The sequence below is a fragment of the Desarmillaria tabescens genome (assembly GCF_030435595.1).
Source record: "Desarmillaria tabescens strain CCBAS 213 chromosome Unknown EV420scaffold_12, whole genome shotgun sequence".
In the NCBI taxonomy this organism is placed as follows: domain Eukaryota; kingdom Fungi; phylum Basidiomycota; class Agaricomycetes; order Agaricales; family Physalacriaceae; genus Desarmillaria; species Desarmillaria tabescens.
The window spans coordinates 715280-729649 of NW_026848311.1; the positions used below are offsets into that span (position 1 = coordinate 715280).

Genomic DNA, 14370 nt, shown 5'->3' on the forward strand with positions numbered 1-14370 from the left:
GGACACCAGCGTTCACCGCTCCTCATGTTTTCCTCCTTGGCTTCTCACAAAATACGATCATGCCGTCGGCTTTTCTTTTAATGATACGGCTAACCACCCCCAATTGGTAAATATCCCATTTCACCTTATGTATTCTTAGTTATCGCCCGCTTCTCAAGTCACGAGTAATCGTGCCGGGACTTAGGGTCTGGCGGGGTTTATAAGCGCAGTGCCGGTATAAAACCGTCAAACATCCAGGGGACGGGGAGTTGTGCCATGCAGACTCCATCATATGTGGATACGGAAGGCCCCGATGATCACAACCACGAGAAGAGCGACCCAGGATCCAAGGCGGAGGAGCCTCTCACCGCTACGTCTGAACCTGTGTCTTACCCGGAAGGTGGACTGAGTGCATGGAGGACTATTTGTGGCGTGTATGTATGGTCGATTCGTCTGATATTAAAAGGCGACGAACTAATACGGTCTTAGTGCCCTTGTACAATTTTCCACATTCGGGTGAGTGCTTATCATGAAGCCATTTAACGAGGTGGATGAATGGTCGTATATTTAATCAGGTATACAAATGCTTATGGTGTTTATAATGGTAAACTCCTTCGTACAATCTTGCGCGGCTCATTCAAATTTTTCGCAGACTTTTATGTGCGAGAATATATGACGAATATATCCTCATCTCAGTTGAGGTAATAAGCATTCATCGTTCATTGTTGTCTGCCGCCTCTTAATGACGATCCCGTTAGTTGGATTGGGAGCGTGCAGCTCATGCTTGTGCTCTCCGTTGGTCTATTCAGTGGAAGGCTATATGACACCGGGTACTTGTGAGCGGTCTTGTTTCCCTGACATTTCCGAACCTTTGTGCTGACGTGTGTGTGTGTGTGTGTGTGTGTGTGCCTCAGCTATCATCTAATGATAGGCGGCGCCTTCTTGTTCGTTTTCAGTCTCTTCATGTTATCGCTCACGGCACCGGGACAATACTATCAAGTCCGTGCAGTTATGTACCTTGACATGCAAGCTCTCTGATGTACACAAAAGGTTTTTCTTGCCCAAGGTATCGGAGCCGGCCTCGCGATAGGCATCATGTACATTCCGGGTATCGCAGTAGTGTCGCACTATTTTCAGCGTCGTCGAACGTTTGCCATGGGTATCGCAACTTCGGTAATCAATATTCTGGGGTGTCGTTATGATAAATGATTAACGAGAGCTTAGGGGTCCGGCTTGGGAGGTGCGGTCCAGCCAATTATGTTGAACCGGCTATTTTATGGCCGTGTGGGGTTCCATAATGGTGTACGAATCAGCGCTGCGTTCAACGCCGGGGTCTTGATTATCGCTCTACTACTCATGCGCACGAGACTGCCACCGACCCCGAGGAAAGATGGCAGCACGCTTTTACACATGCGTGCATTCTTTCGAGAGGGTCCGTATATTGCTACCGTCGTGGGGTAAGCGATCGCTCTTGTGTTACCAGTGGTCGCGAATCGTCTTGACCGTTATGCAGAACTATGTTTATCCTTGCTGGCCTCTACTTTCCCATCTTTTTTCTGCAGTTGAGCGCTATCAAAAACGGCATCAACGCCAACTTGGCGTTCTACGTGGTTAGTAATTTTTATCTTCATTGCTAACTCGGATCGATCGTAACAATGCGACAGCTACCAGTACTCAACGCTTTCACAATTCTTGGTCGAGTCATACCCTCCCTGTTCGTTCATCGAATGGGTATTTATAACTTTATGATACCATGCGTAGCATCGTGCTCTGTACTGATATACTGCACGTTGACGGTGAAAACAGTCGCCGCTACTTATATTATCGCCCTTCTTTATGGTCTCTTCGTTGGTGCTTGTACGTCAACTTTACTTCAACAGGAGACTACCACGACTCATCCATCTTGGGACTTAGATCTCGGCTTCCTAGCGCCCATGGTTGGCTCGTTGGCTAAACGAGATTCAGAGATAGGTGCACGTATGGGCATCTGCTTCACGTTCACTGGTGCGTTTTCCGAGTCATTTAAACCTCACCGAAACCCTCATTCTTCGTTCCAGGTTTCGGAGGTCTCGTTGGTACGTTATTTGTTATTATAGCACAACTGGAGCCAACTTACTAAGCCCATACAATGGCAGGGAATCCTATTTCTGGAGCGTTGTTGACTTCATCCTATATATGGTGGCGACCCAGCCTGTTCGCTGGGTTGTGCGTCACATGTGGAGCCATTCTTTTCACATTTGCGCGCTTTGGCGTGGCCAGACAGAAGGGTACTCACAGAGTGTAATCTGGAAGCGGACTGGAAAAATGTTGTTGTCGTGATGGAGTTCGCGGTGGTTTATTTATCTAGACCTTATCAGGTAGGGTTCGACGAGATGTGTGTTTGACGATTCGGTGACTGTAGTGCTTACATGGTAGTACCCAATGAGAATAGGCATGATTCAGATCCGCCAAAAGCCTTGGAGTTTTAACTTAATGGGTAGCCTCAAGAAATTTTTTCATGGAACTCTTGTTCAAGAATAAAAGCAAGAGTGATACCCTTTGTGGACAAGGCGGGCCAGACTACGAAGGTCTAAAATATGAAACTGGGAATAGTGGGGTGTTCCTATCAACCAGGAACCAGCCGCCGATGGATCCGTCTGTCCAACCATCATGTCCATTTATCCAGTCAACATGGAATTATTCGCTGGGGTGATCGATAGCCTTGATGTTGGCGATGTGTCTTGTCAGAAGATGCAGGTGGCCTTGGACGTTATGAATAGAAAACGTTTACTGGGCGAAGGTAGCGTGGGCGCATACAGCAAACTCGCTGTCTTTAACCCATATACCCTGCCGTTGAGGCCATCGCTGCGGCTGCTGGTGTCCAGGGTCGCTTCAGTGTGGAGCATGAGTCTACCGCGGGTTCCCAAGAAGGTGGTTTCAATATCGCTGTCTACTGAGGTTGATCGAGGACGGATGCGCTCGACGGAAGTCTATTCTAGTTTGTTCCGACAAGGAAGAGGCTTACTCTGTTTTCAAAGGTGGAGGCGCTGAGTCGACCATTCAGTTTGGATGGTCAGTAAGAAGCACACTGCGCTCAGGCCATGGCCATGAAAGCGTGTATGATGCTTCGCCGCTGTCTCATTCAGTGCATCTAGCTCTACAGACGGTGACTGCAGGTACATAGTACGGGTTTTTCTTTGCGGAACACATCGCAATTACAGCGCAACCGGGTATGTTCTATTATTCGATCTTCTATTCTAGCTGTCTGACCAGTTGTTTCTAGTACTTACGCTAAGCCGATCCGTATAGTCTAGTACGGGTTCTGCTTCTTTCACCTGCTTTCAAACTCCAAAATGAAGCCCTCCCGTATCCAGACCTGCTCGCAGTTTCGGACTAGCATACCAACCCAGCCATTTCTTGTAATACTCGTCGCTATGTTATGTGCCAATTTACTTCCAGGTCGTAGCGTCGGGAGTCCCCCTCCTGATCTCTTGTTGGTGATATCCGATGATCACGGAGAAAGATGCAGAAGTGACAGCGAATCGGAATACATAAATGGGAGATGAAGATGATCCAAGTGGCATACCGATTCGAGTAAAAAAGTCGCAACTCACGCTGTACGTGTTCTCATCTATGCCGACAGTAGTAAATGATACTGACGTATCTTGCTAGATGATATTGTACCATCCGTGCTTGCGCTCTAGCTGGATCATCAAATATTCCAGTGGCCAGTACCAAAAATTCTGGTAGATCCTTACTACACCACCAATCATTTATGCATCTCTGCGGTCGTGCTCTTCTCCATCAATCAGTGTTGAGACGGTGAATATCGAAGAACGGATTCGGGTCAGTCGATAGAGCAGTGTATGGAGGAGCTGGCCGAAGGCGAGGGAAGTTGAGTTTATATCCGAGGTCCACTCGAGAAAGGTTCTACTTGTATGCATGAGACTCAAAGATTATCCCCTCGTCCTCGTGTACTACGAGACGTTTGAAAGGCCCGTCGGTGGCTAGTTTGGATTCTTGCTCGAGGATGCGGGGATAACTTAGAGAAATTTTATGGTACGAGCTGGAGCGATGTAAAGGGCCGAGGGACACGAAACGCGAGCGAAGGGCGAGGCATTTTATTATGAATCAGTGTAAGGCTTGATTCATGATTCATTAATTCGAACCTTTCAGGCAAGAACTTACCGACTCTTCGGTGGAGAAATCACTCTTGAAGTGTTTGGCATAGTGATCTCGACCTGGCGCAAACCACAGAAGGTTTCAAATCTTTGATTTTGAACCACCGGAAATGCACCATTCAGCGGGATGAGTGCGGGGAGTTACATTTACAAGATCTATTAGACGTATAATGAAAACATCATACGGCCTGGGTTAAAGAAGCAATAGGTCCAGACCGGCTGCCGATCGGCTGGAGACGGCTTACCTGCCGGTCAGCTATTTTGGTAGGGTGCCGAATGGCGGCCAAATTCACTTTAAAAATAGACTAGGTTGGTTGAACGACTTTTTGAGTTTGACTCGCACGACATAACGACATATAATAGCACCCCTCGGACCTACTTCAAACCATGAATACCTCATGTCCCGCGAACATCCAAGAATTTCTGGCGTTCCTTCCCACCCGACCTAAATCAGAGGCGAATTCTTATTCATGCGAGTCGACTTCAACCAGTGAAGAGGCTTATACCGCTCAAGATGTAGCCCCTCCAGGGAACAGTCCTATCCCCTGCCTACTAGACCCGACTCTCATCCCCAGGTTGATGGAATTTAATGGAGTGATCAATAGCCTCGACGTTGGGGACGTGTCTTGTTAGCGGGACTTGCGACGTATGAGAGCGACATCTATCCGGAATGAGGCTGACGTGAGCGAGTACACATCCGAATTTATTTTAGCGGTAGAGCCCGTCGTCCAGGCCATTGCTGGTCCCGTCAGTGCGTCGGCTGGTTCCAGGATGGCGACCTCAATCTTAGCGTTGAGCGACAAATCGATAGCGAGGATGGCCGCCCTTACTGAGTGCCCATTCAATTCTGTTCCAGCAACAATGAGGCTTATCCCTCGTTGCTTTCAAATGCGGAGGCTTTGAGTCGGCCCCTGGGGCTTGATGCGACAAAGAAACAAATTGGCGCTAGAGCCATGGTTGTCAAGATCTGTAGTCTTCGTCGAGGAGCGTATGATACCCTTTCACACAACACAGCTCGCCTTGCAGATGGCTACCGCAAAGCAGAGTATGGGTTTTTCTTTGCTGGATATATCGCAATTGCAGCACAGCTAGGTCCGATTTTTATTGTCCCGTCTCCTAGTTAGCTGTCTTACCGGCGAATTCTGACAGTGAAAAACTTATTGAACAAAGAGGTTTGTTCAGGGTCAATGCAAGATTGATGTCACCTTGACGCGTCGTGTCTCACTTGTCTTTCTTGTCTTCGAAGTTGTCTTTGTTTTGTTTTCACTATATATTTGCACTGCGAGCAGTTCTTTTCCCTTACCCTCTCACTCACTAGTGGGGTGAGGGCCAATGCATCTGCGTGGCATGACCGAGTCCTATGTGTCTTCTTTCCATTGGGTACGCGAGATTTCATATATTGGCCGGCCTGTATATGAACATGCCACGGTCTTTGCCCATCTTGTCCTGCATCATGTCAACATCGTCAATATCATCCTCCTGTAATGAATGTCTGCCTAATGCAATGCCGTTGTTAAAACATACTTGGTTCTCCACATCTACGAATCATGCGGTGAAGTGTCACGCTCCATAATACACAATACCGGCCAACTGATACTCTGTCAAATTACCAAGGGCACACCAATCCTGAAGGAAACTCTGTGAGCATTATCATGCAGACATACGATGCTCGGGACTGACTGCATGTTCCAAGGAGCATGAGAGACAAGATCTGTTTTATGAACCAGTCGGTGACATTATCGAGACTGGGCAGCAAGAGGTTCGAAGAGATGATAGAGGACTAAAAGGTATGCAGCACACAGGAGAAAGAGTTTTTCAGTAGGATCAATTGCAGGAATGAACGCCGAGGCAGGTGCAAGGGTATGAGGCATTGGAACTCTTGAACAGATACTTCCGACCAAAAGGGAGGAATGATGCCACGAAGGAAATTCCCATGAGCGTGGACGTCAACCCAAACAGTATCCTGAAGAGATTGGCAGAAAGTAACCTGGTTTACACAAAGGACGAGGTGAGCTATTTCAGGGGTATAATCAAGGGAGGCAAGAAGTGAGCATTCCAACTGCAAATGGTCCCCATCTGACTGGGGGTGACAGTTACATAAAAATGAGGCTGCATATGTTCAAGATAGGTGACATAGTAGAAGCGCAACACTCCGTCATATTCGTGAACTGCCGAGGAGGCAGCATAAAAATGAAAATGATATTGTGAGCGATAGCGCTTGTGAACTGCGACCACATTACAGTAATCCACCGGTAATGAATGAATAAACGCACAAACTAACATTATTTCAGAACACTGCAAAGAACAAGAGTACTGCGAACGACAAGGACCCACGACACATGCGAAGATGAAGCGGAGAATTGGGTTCGAGTACGAAGAGGAAGAGAGAGAGAGAGAGAGGAAGCAAGTGCAGGAGAGAGACGGGAAGGTATGAAGTAGAAGGGGAAGAGGCGTAGATGGAGGCACATTTCAAAGGAGAGAAAGAAAGAGATATTCAAATGACTGAGTAGGCTATGTGGAAATAGACGAAGTAGAGATGACAAATGATCCAACTGATGGTACATTGAGAAAGAGCAGAAACCAACGACGAGAACATAAAGAGAGAAAGACGGAAAAGAAAAGCAAAAAAGGAAAGTTAAATCGGAAGAAAAGAAAGAAAGAAAGAAACCGGCGGGAGAGGAGGAAAGCGACGTGAAAGAGAAGCCAAACGGAAAGTAACGGGAGAGGCAAACGGATAAAGATGGCATCGAATAGAAATATTCCCACGGTAAGGCCAGGTAGATGAGTCGGCAAAAGCCGATAAGGTTTGATACCTCGAATAGAATTTCCCACGATAATTCAAACTAGCATAATAACCGACACCTATATACATAGGACTCGGAACTGCTCGCAGATACGTACGCATACTCCTTAGTCACCCTCTCACTCACTGCTCGCAGTCGTACACGCAGTGAAAATTTTCTCTCCCACCCGCCTCCCTAGTTACAATCTTCTTCTTTCTTTTGTCACTACTACTTATACTATGTATACTCCGTAGTTGGCTTGGGTGTCCCCTTTCGGGCGCTCGAGAACTCGGTCTCACAATGTCGTCATTGGTCCCAACCTCACCCTCTCGCATGAACATATCCTCGAGAATCCGCTTTTGTTTCCTCGCTCTCCGCTCGGAAGAGATCCAGGCATTGATCGGGGCGCACAGGCCCGGTCGCGCCGCCCGTCTTTCCCAACGCATCGAAGTCCTTCTACCGGATCTATTCTGTCTCATTACAGCTGTCGTACTACTGGCAACAGACGGGTTTGAGTGTGTTATATATTTGATACCACCGACGTCGCTTGCATCGCCATATATAGGGTAAAAAATACTTTGTTGATGTATTTCCCGCGATTTCGCAGTACCGTCTCACCATTCGGTGGGTTCTATTGTTGATGCTCCGCGAATTTTTTGAGATTCGGACGTGGCCGGCAATTGACGATTTGACAGTGTTGGCGTCGGTGCCAGTAGCGAACCTCTTTCAGGTCACAGGAAGGAGTAAACGATAGGATATTCTCAAATATCGGGTCAGTTAATTATTTTCTGGCAGTACGCTCTACTGATCCGTCTCGTCCGGAAGGGATGTTACTTCTTTCACCCGTTTTCAAACTCCAAAACGAACGTCTTCCAAACTCCGGGCGGCAGTTCGCGCTGCTTCAGGCTAACATCAAATACGAGCCTTTTCTTGCGGTCATCGTGGCTACGCTATGCGCTAATCTACAGCGTCAGGATTCTGTCGTTGGAAGAAAGGTCAGACGCAGACGAGGGCGGTGGAGGCGTCAACGATGATGAAGAAAACATTGACGGGGAAAGTGATATTCCTGCCTTTTCTCTGCAAGTCACAACCGACGCTATAGGTGTTTTCATTTATCCAGACAGTAAAATGTACCGATACTACATCTTGTTAGATGATATTACAGCATCCATACTTGCACTCTAGCGACATCCATCGCATTTCTGTCCATCAGAATATCCCAGCGGCCAGTACCAAAGATTCTAGTCTGCCTCCGAGTCCGAGTCAACAACCATTCATGCATCATTGTCGTCGCGCTCCTCTCGCAGAACGGATTCGGATAAGTCGATGGAGGTGCCGTGTCAACGACGAAGAGGGATTGCGTATCATGAAGTTCGTGTCGGAAGTCCACTCAAGCATGGTCCTGCACGAGCTCTATATGTACGACGTGCCTCTCAAGGAGTGTTCCCTCGTCCCCGTGTGTTACGGGGTGTTCCAAAGGCCTGCCGGTGGCTGGTTTGGTTTCCTTGGGGGACAGCCTGGAAAAATTTTATGGTACGGAATGGAGCGACGTAAAGAGGGGCATCAATGCGAGTGAATGGTGAGGCATCTTATGATGAATCAGTGTGAGGTTTAAAATTCAATTCATTGACACCCCAACCTTTCACGCACATGCTTATTGATTCGGTGGAGAAACTACATCCTTTGGATGCGTGGCATGGTGACCTTGAGCCGCGGAAGGGTTCACGTTCTTTGATTTTGATCATTCGGAAATGCACTGTTGCGAGCGGGCTGAGTGTGATGAGTTGCGAGATCTGTTGGACGTGTAGACTTGTTTGGGGTAGGCACACGAACACCTGCTGTGTAGATAGATGTTCGGAATGTTGTGATTATAGATGGGACATAGAATGTATCATGGTTAGCAGGCACCCGTAACAGATAGAATGATCAGAGACCTGACGGGTCTGTATTCATGCTCCCAGTCGGAAGTGTTGTACAAGACGCACGATCCAAGCGGCTGGGTCTTGTTTCGGAAATGAAATGGTTTGCCAAGGAGACTGAAGAATGAAGAAGGGGAACATTCCAATGAGAATGATACCAATAGTCGAGTGTTACAATCAGAATCACACAAACGAGGATTGGATGAAATCGATCCATCATTTAAAAGGTACTGATATAAATAAACGAGCTCGAAAGGGCCAACGAAAGGGCAAAAGAAGACGAAGTAGAATATATGGTCACATTTTTACAAAGCGAGGGCGACGAGGCCAATGGCGGTGAGACCCACAAATGCATTGGCACCAACGGCAAGGGCACCATTGCTAGTAGACGAGGTCCTATAATAGCAGAACTTAGCCGAGATCATTTTGATGCTAGAAAATGAATCACGTACGAGGATGCTGATGCTGATGCTGACGCCGCCGTTGCAGATGCTGATGCAGAGGCAGAGGCAGAAGCAGACGACGAAGAGTTCGGGGAAGTCGAAGTAGCCGAAACGGCTTCTGATGACAATGTGACGCCCTGAGAGAAAAAGAAAAAGATGAACACTGATGAAAAAGATGACAAGAAGCATGGGTGGCGTACCGCGGCAGCGCACAGGGCCTGGGCGACGGAGAGAGCGGTCGTAAGGTCGTCTCCTGAGCAAGAGCTAGTAATGCAAGACTGGACACTGCTGACAAAGTCGGCGTTCTTGCAGAGACACGCGTTGTCTGAGGTGCTACAGTTGCCGTAGTTGACGTTGGAGCCGGTGATGCACTGGGTCGCGCAGCCTGAAAGAAAACTGAGGTAAGGACAAAGATGCGTTTGTTTAAAGGAAAACGCGCGAACGCACTGGGTAGCTGGCGGGATTGGAGACTGGCTGCTGAGGATCCAGCAACGAGAACGGAGAGAGGGAGAGCAACGAGTGAGAATCGCATGGCTGGTGGTAGATGGAAGGGAAGGGAAGGGAAGGACGATGGGAAGGAAGTGTAGAAAAAACTCGAAGGAGAGCTTGGGCCTGTCAGTGGGGTGACAAGGGTTTTTATACGGTAGCGACAAAGGCACCCGGAGACAAAGGGGAATTAGAGAACAATGAGACGCGTGGGAAAGGCAGCATAATGAACGATTTGTCTTTTTCTTTATGCAGCACAATGGGCGTCTTGAATAGAAATAGTCTTGAATGAAGATTTGCGTTTGTCCGGATATGGACATTGGTTTGTCTCGTAGTGGACATACTTGGACAAATAAAGCGCACTGCTCTTACGCTTGGCAGAAGGCGCCCAGCATTCAGACTATCGGCCAATCGGGAGGGGATGAATTTTTTAAAGTCGAATTGCCGAGTGAACAGCATCCGAGTCGATACCGAAAACATTTGAAGCACACAGACAGCTTGGTTCCTCCAAGGAGATAGAAAAGAATATATTACGAAGTTCCTTGTAATAATACTTTCTGCCGTGAATTCGCCCTTTGATGCAAGAAACCCAGGATAGCCCTTCTATTGTCCCTATACAGAATTAGTACCAGGAGTGCCAGAAAAAAGCAACCCAACTCACCTATTACGATCCGGCGTCACCTTGAGCCCCAGAGTCTCCATAACCTCCATCCTGACCTTCCTCGCGTCTTCCAGCGTTGGCTTCCGATTGAGCTTGACCCGGTTGAGGGCAGCCCTCTGCGCCTCGATGATCTCTGCCAGTCTCGCCTTCCCTGCCGTCTTCTTCTGCTCCTTGAGGAACGCCGGGGATTTTCGTAGCTGAGCATTAGCAGGCAGCGGTGTCCGTATTGCATCTAATACGCCGACGCGTAGCCGCATTCCTTCGTAGCTGAGTTCTGAAGGCTTCATGCCCTTGGTGAGGTAGTTGTCAAGTCCGCCGTGCTACGCTCCCGTCAGTCATCGGCATAGACTTCTCAGCAAAGATAACGCACCTTCTTTATAGTCTTCAAGGCTCTCGTAGTGACCTTCAACTTGACGGACTGGTTGAGGGCATCAGAAAAGATACGTTTCGTCTGGACGTTAGGGAGCCATGTCCTGCGTGACTTGTGCTTGGAAAACGGGACGTTGTTGCCGTATTGCTTGGACTTGCCTTGGAAGATACCAAGTTGTGACCGCTTGAAAGGTTGCGATAGGACCGCGACTTTCAGGACAGACAGAGTAGGTCGCATTGGAAGGAGGGAAAAGGCGCTGGGGTTAGGGTTCGCTGACCGGCCCGCCGCGAACTTCGGCACGTCCGAGTCAACTTAGCTGAATATTGTTGTGGAATTTTTTTTCTTTACGCACAGGCCCGTATCTATGCATTGATAATTGTTGGGATTTGGCAATCCGGCATCATGCCGAAGTTGCTTATTAAGGTAGAAGTCGTAGGAAAAGCGTGGAAAGTTCTAGTAAAAGTACATTTAGTATAAAAGTAGGTACTGTAGCGTAGATCCTCATGCGTTTGCAGAGCTCAGCCAAGCGCAATACTATTGGCTTGCTACCGCGCATGTGACACTGGGAACGAACCGATACCCCGTTTTCCAACAATAATCACGTACTGTCTGATGTCTGTGCGTCCAAGATCTCAGCTTCTGGCTCTCCACACATCCTGTTGACAACGATGCAACTAGACTCGTAATTGTCTCTCTAGACACGATTGACACTTGACGTTGCAAGCAAGACACTTTCTTGCTTACACGTCAAGTGTGATCAGAGAGATGGTTGCCAGTCTACGATGCAACCTCGACCGTCCAAAAAAAAAACTTGAACCCTTCCACGGTTTCCGTGACTCAAGGTCACCGTGCCAAACGCCATTCTCTGCTTTTGCAGCAACCATCTGTAGTGCAAGCTGCATCGAGGGAGACAGCAACTCCGAGCCAATATGACTCTACTCGATAAATAAAATACCAACTTTCTCATCAAGTCTGGGTAGCCGACTCAGATCCTCCGCCTTCTCAAATAAGGCTTATTCTCATCAGAACAAACTGCCTGCCGAACGAATCTATCATCAACTTGAAGCCATTCTTGTTCACGGTCGAGGTCTGAATGCACAGGCTCATACACCATACACCATACTGATGCGCCTAGCCTCAGTGATGGCCTCTACCGCTGGAATGGCGTGGCCAGCATACAAGCTTCACTTCAGCTTCCGAGTCAGTGAAAGGCATCCTGCATACCGGCAAGACACGCCGCCAACGACCAATCCACCTCCACCGAGGAAATTCTTCAGCTTTGGGATCAATTGAGAGTATGGTCGGCAGTAGATGGGGCAGTGTAAACCTCAGTTAATATTTCCGAGTAGCAGTTGAGGAAGAAATGTCAGAAATTATTGAATGTGCTGGACATGAGTATCAGGTAGGTCCGAGGGGTAATATGTCATGCCATTCATCTGAGATCCCAAGAGCCTAGTCTATTTTCAACGACAACCCGCCAAAATAGCTGACCGGCAAGTATACCGCCTCTAGTCGAGCGTGTGAGGTTTAATTTTATATGTCTAATAAATTTTGCAACTCCTCGCACTCATCCCGCTGGCAACAATGCATTTCTGACCATCCAAAATCAAAGAACCTGAACCCTTCGGTAGTCAACGCCACATTCCGCGGTTCGATGTCACCGTGCTTCACACCCAAAGAGTGTAACTTCTCCACTGAATCAACGAACCCCTTCCTGGAAGGTTCGTGTAGTCCCAATAGTACGCATGGATGAGGTAGATAGATTGCTCACCATTGCATCGCGGTCACACCCCTCTTTACATCACCCCAGCTCATCCCATAGATTTTCTCTAGGTTGCCCCCCACGTCCTCCAGCAAGAAACTAAACCAGCCGCCGACAGGCCTTTGGAATATCCCATAACACACGGGGACGAGGGAACAGTCCTTGAGGGCCACCTCTTACATATAAAGCTCACGCAGAATCATAGTCGAGTGAACCTCCGATATAAATTTGACGATACGCAATTTCTCTTCGTTGTTGACGCGGCACCTCCATACGCTGCTCCATTGACTTGCGCTAATCCGTTCTACAAGAGTCACCGTGTCAACATCGGTTGATGGAATGTGAGGAGCACGGTGGCAGAGCTGCATGAGGGATTGTTGCTGTAGTGATTGTCTACTACTAGATTCCTCGCTACTGGGTGCTGGAACACTTTGACTGTCCAAGAGCGTATCCTGATCGACATGGATGCGGTGTATGTCACTAGAGCTCAAGCACGGATGCTGCAATATCATCTAGGAAGATACATCAGTGTCTTCCCCGCCCAAACAAACGAAAGCACGTACCGCATTAGTTACGACTTGAAACTTAGGATACCAACTTTATCACTAGAATCAGTATATTCTTCAAGTTCACTATCACTTCCATCTCCTTTGTCGTCTTTGTTGGGTAACGCCTCCAACAAGAGATCAGGAGGACTTTCGACGGTATGACCGGAAAGTAGATTAGCGCAATAGCATAGCAACTAGTATCGCAAGAAACGGCTCTGTGGGTATCTTAGCCTGGAAGTGCGTCAGCGAGTTCGGATACGGAAGGGTCTCGTTTTGGAGTTTAAAAACAGGTGAGAGGAGTAGAATCCTTCCGGGACGAGACGGATCGGGAGAGCGTACTAGAAAGGGCTGGTAAGACATCCAGGAGACGACCGGGAAAGAAAAAAAGCCCACCCAGCTGCGCTGCGATTGCGATATAACCAGCAAAGAAAAATCCATACTCTGCTTTCGCAGCAACCATTTGTAGTGCAAGCTGTATCGAATGAGACAACGACGAAGAATGATACTCGATGAACCACTAACCTTCACAGCCATGGCCTTGGCACCAGTTTGCTTCTCAGTGGCATCAAGACTGAATGGCCGACTCAACTCCTCCGCCTTCTCAAGTAACACCGAATAAGCTCTATCTTCCTCGGAACAAACCACTACAGGCTCCCATAAAACGCGTCCGTCCTCGAGCCATTTTCGTACCACGGTGACGTCAAAGTCACCTTGAACCTCGCTGACAGCCTGTTGTTCCACACTAAAACGACCTGGAAGACCGGTGGCCTCAGCAATAGCCTGAATGATAGGCCGTATCGCTGAAGTGACGTGACTGCTGTACCTACTCATGTCGACTTCAGCTTGGAAAGATACATCACTCATAGCTTCCAAGCATTCCTGCATCGACTGACAAGAGACACTGCCGATGTCAAGGCTTCTGACCAACCCAACGAGGAATTCCATCAACCTTAGTATGAGAGTAAGATCTGGATGGCAGTAGATGGGACGATCCTCTGCAGGGGCTACATCTTGCGCAGTATAGACGTCAGTTGAAGTCGGGTACGTCTCTGAGTCCAGCCAAGGTCGGGCAGGAAGGAATGTCAAAAATTCCTGGATGATGGCAGGACATAGGGTATCCATTGTGTTGGTGATGGTGGCGGTGTGAAGGGCTCCTGCGAGTCAGACAGAGAGACAGAGGTCAACCTAGTCTATTTTTCACGCGAGTTTTCAAAAATTTGCTTTCGGCACCCAATACCGAGACCTCAAAGCGACCATAT

General features: G+C 48.2%; 7 protein-coding genes across 7 annotated transcripts; 2 read left to right on the forward strand and 5 right to left on the reverse strand.

Annotated features, from left to right (window-relative positions):
* Nucleotides 1-255: 255 nt before the first annotated feature.
* EV420DRAFT_1306522 (major facilitator superfamily domain-containing protein) lies at nt 256-2441 on the forward strand (the record flags this gene model as incomplete). The annotated part of the gene is made up of 12 exons (XM_060468498.1): nt 256-422; nt 469-495; nt 555-680; nt 738-815; nt 894-978; nt 1030-1152; nt 1204-1436; nt 1493-1589; nt 1644-1836; nt 1894-1983; nt 2037-2054; nt 2115-2441. 12 exons carry the CDS (start codon nt 256-258, stop codon nt 2261-2263), a joined length of 1386 nt encoding a protein of 461 aa, XP_060332648.1. The 3' UTR covers nt 2264-2441.
* Nucleotides 2442-3134: 693 nt separating this feature from the next.
* EV420DRAFT_219962 (uncharacterized protein) lies at nt 3135-3655 on the forward strand. Its single transcript, XM_060481266.1, has 3 exons — nt 3135-3188; nt 3242-3575; nt 3631-3655. Exon 2 carries the CDS (start codon nt 3312-3314, stop codon nt 3522-3524), a length of 213 nt encoding a protein of 70 aa, XP_060332649.1. The 5' UTR covers nt 3135-3188; nt 3242-3311; the 3' UTR covers nt 3525-3575; nt 3631-3655.
* A 4951-nt stretch (nt 3656-8606) lies between these two features.
* On the reverse strand, nt 8607-9161 carry EV420DRAFT_220046 (uncharacterized protein). The gene is made up of 2 exons (XM_060481268.1): nt 8862-9161; nt 8607-8760 (listed from the first exon to the last, which is right to left on the reverse strand). The coding sequence occupies exons 1-2, from the start codon at nt 9059-9061 to the stop codon at nt 8664-8666; spliced, it is 297 nt and encodes a 98-aa protein (XP_060332650.1). The 5' UTR covers nt 9062-9161; the 3' UTR covers nt 8607-8663.
* Nucleotides 8907-10143, reverse strand: EV420DRAFT_220068 (uncharacterized protein). The gene is made up of 4 exons (XM_060481269.1): nt 9732-10143; nt 9485-9669; nt 9294-9421; nt 8907-9237 (listed from the first exon to the last, which is right to left on the reverse strand). The coding sequence occupies exons 1-4, from the start codon at nt 9814-9816 to the stop codon at nt 9147-9149; spliced, it is 489 nt and encodes a 162-aa protein (XP_060332651.1). The 5' UTR covers nt 9817-10143; the 3' UTR covers nt 8907-9146.
* On the reverse strand, nt 10096-11258 carry EV420DRAFT_1533163 (50S ribosomal protein L24). Its single transcript, XM_060472749.1, has 3 exons — nt 10802-11258; nt 10432-10751; nt 10096-10382 (listed from the first exon to the last, which is right to left on the reverse strand). The coding sequence occupies exons 1-3, from the start codon at nt 11036-11038 to the stop codon at nt 10301-10303; spliced, it is 639 nt and encodes a 212-aa protein (XP_060332652.1). The 5' UTR covers nt 11039-11258; the 3' UTR covers nt 10096-10300.
* Nucleotides 11259-12314: 1056 nt separating this feature from the next.
* Nucleotides 12315-12719, reverse strand: EV420DRAFT_1533168 (uncharacterized protein). The gene is made up of 2 exons (XM_060472750.1): nt 12573-12719; nt 12315-12515 (listed from the first exon to the last, which is right to left on the reverse strand). Exons 1-2 carry the CDS (start codon nt 12614-12616, stop codon nt 12335-12337), a joined length of 225 nt encoding a protein of 74 aa, XP_060332653.1. The 5' UTR covers nt 12617-12719; the 3' UTR covers nt 12315-12334.
* A 560-nt stretch (nt 12720-13279) lies between these two features.
* Nucleotides 13280-14345, reverse strand: EV420DRAFT_219994 (uncharacterized protein). Its single transcript, XM_060481267.1, has 3 exons — nt 13634-14345; nt 13505-13583; nt 13280-13449 (listed from the first exon to the last, which is right to left on the reverse strand). The coding sequence occupies exons 1-3, from the start codon at nt 14231-14233 to the stop codon at nt 13286-13288; spliced, it is 843 nt and encodes a 280-aa protein (XP_060332654.1). The 5' UTR covers nt 14234-14345; the 3' UTR covers nt 13280-13285.
* Nucleotides 14346-14370: the final 25 nt, after the last annotated feature.

What these genes read in the sequence shown, in the direction of transcription:
- EV420DRAFT_219962 (XM_060481266.1), top strand. Translation starts at nt 3,312, where the DNA reads ATGAAGCCCTCCCGTATCCAGACCTGCTCGCAGTTTCGGACTAGCATA.
- EV420DRAFT_220046 (XM_060481268.1), bottom strand. Translation starts at nt 9,061, where the DNA reads ATGATGGATCGATTTCATCCAATCCTCGTTTGTGTGATTCTGATTGTA. An exon ending in GGGAGCATGAATACAGACCC is followed by an intron (nt 8,761 to 8,861) that starts GTCAGGTCTCTG and finishes CTATCTACACAG; the next exon opens with CAGGTGTTCGTGTGCCTACC.
- EV420DRAFT_220068 (XM_060481269.1), bottom strand. Translation starts at nt 9,816, where the DNA reads ATGCGATTCTCACTCGTTGCTCTCCCTCTCTCCGTTCTCGTTGCTGGA. An exon ending in CCAATCCCGCCAGCTACCCA is followed by an intron (nt 9,670 to 9,731) that starts GTGCGTTCGCGC and finishes GTTTTCTTTCAG; the next exon opens with GCTGCGCGACCCAGTGCATC. An exon ending in AGGCCCTGTGCGCTGCCGCG is followed by an intron (nt 9,422 to 9,484) that starts GTACGCCACCCA and finishes TTTTTCTCTCAG; the next exon opens with GGCGTCACATTGTCATCAGA.
- EV420DRAFT_1533163 (XM_060472749.1), bottom strand. Translation starts at nt 11,038, where the DNA reads ATGCGACCTACTCTGTCTGTCCTGAAAGTCGCGGTCCTATCGCAACCT. An exon ending in CCTTGAAGACTATAAAGAAG is followed by an intron (nt 10,752 to 10,801) that starts GTGCGTTATCTT and finishes ACGGGAGCGTAG; the next exon opens with CACGGCGGACTTGACAACTA. An exon ending in GTGACGCCGGATCGTAATAG is followed by an intron (nt 10,383 to 10,431) that starts GTGAGTTGGGTT and finishes AATTCTGTATAG; the next exon opens with GGACAATAGAAGGGCTATCC.
- EV420DRAFT_1533168 (XM_060472750.1), bottom strand. Translation starts at nt 12,616, where the DNA reads ATGAGCTGGGGTGATGTAAAGAGGGGTGTGACCGCGATGCAATG. An exon ending in GGTGTGACCGCGATGCAATG is followed by an intron (nt 12,516 to 12,572) that starts GTGAGCAATCTA and finishes CGAACCTTCCAG; the next exon opens with GAAGGGGTTCGTTGATTCAG.
- EV420DRAFT_219994 (XM_060481267.1), bottom strand. Translation starts at nt 14,233, where the DNA reads ATGGATACCCTATGTCCTGCCATCATCCAGGAATTTTTGACATTCCTT. An exon ending in CCAAGGCCATGGCTGTGAAG is followed by an intron (nt 13,584 to 13,633) that starts GTTAGTGGTTCA and finishes CATTCGATACAG; the next exon opens with CTTGCACTACAAATGGTTGC. An exon ending in CGCAATCGCAGCGCAGCTGG is followed by an intron (nt 13,450 to 13,504) that starts GTGGGCTTTTTT and finishes AGCCCTTTCTAG; the next exon opens with TACGCTCTCCCGATCCGTCT.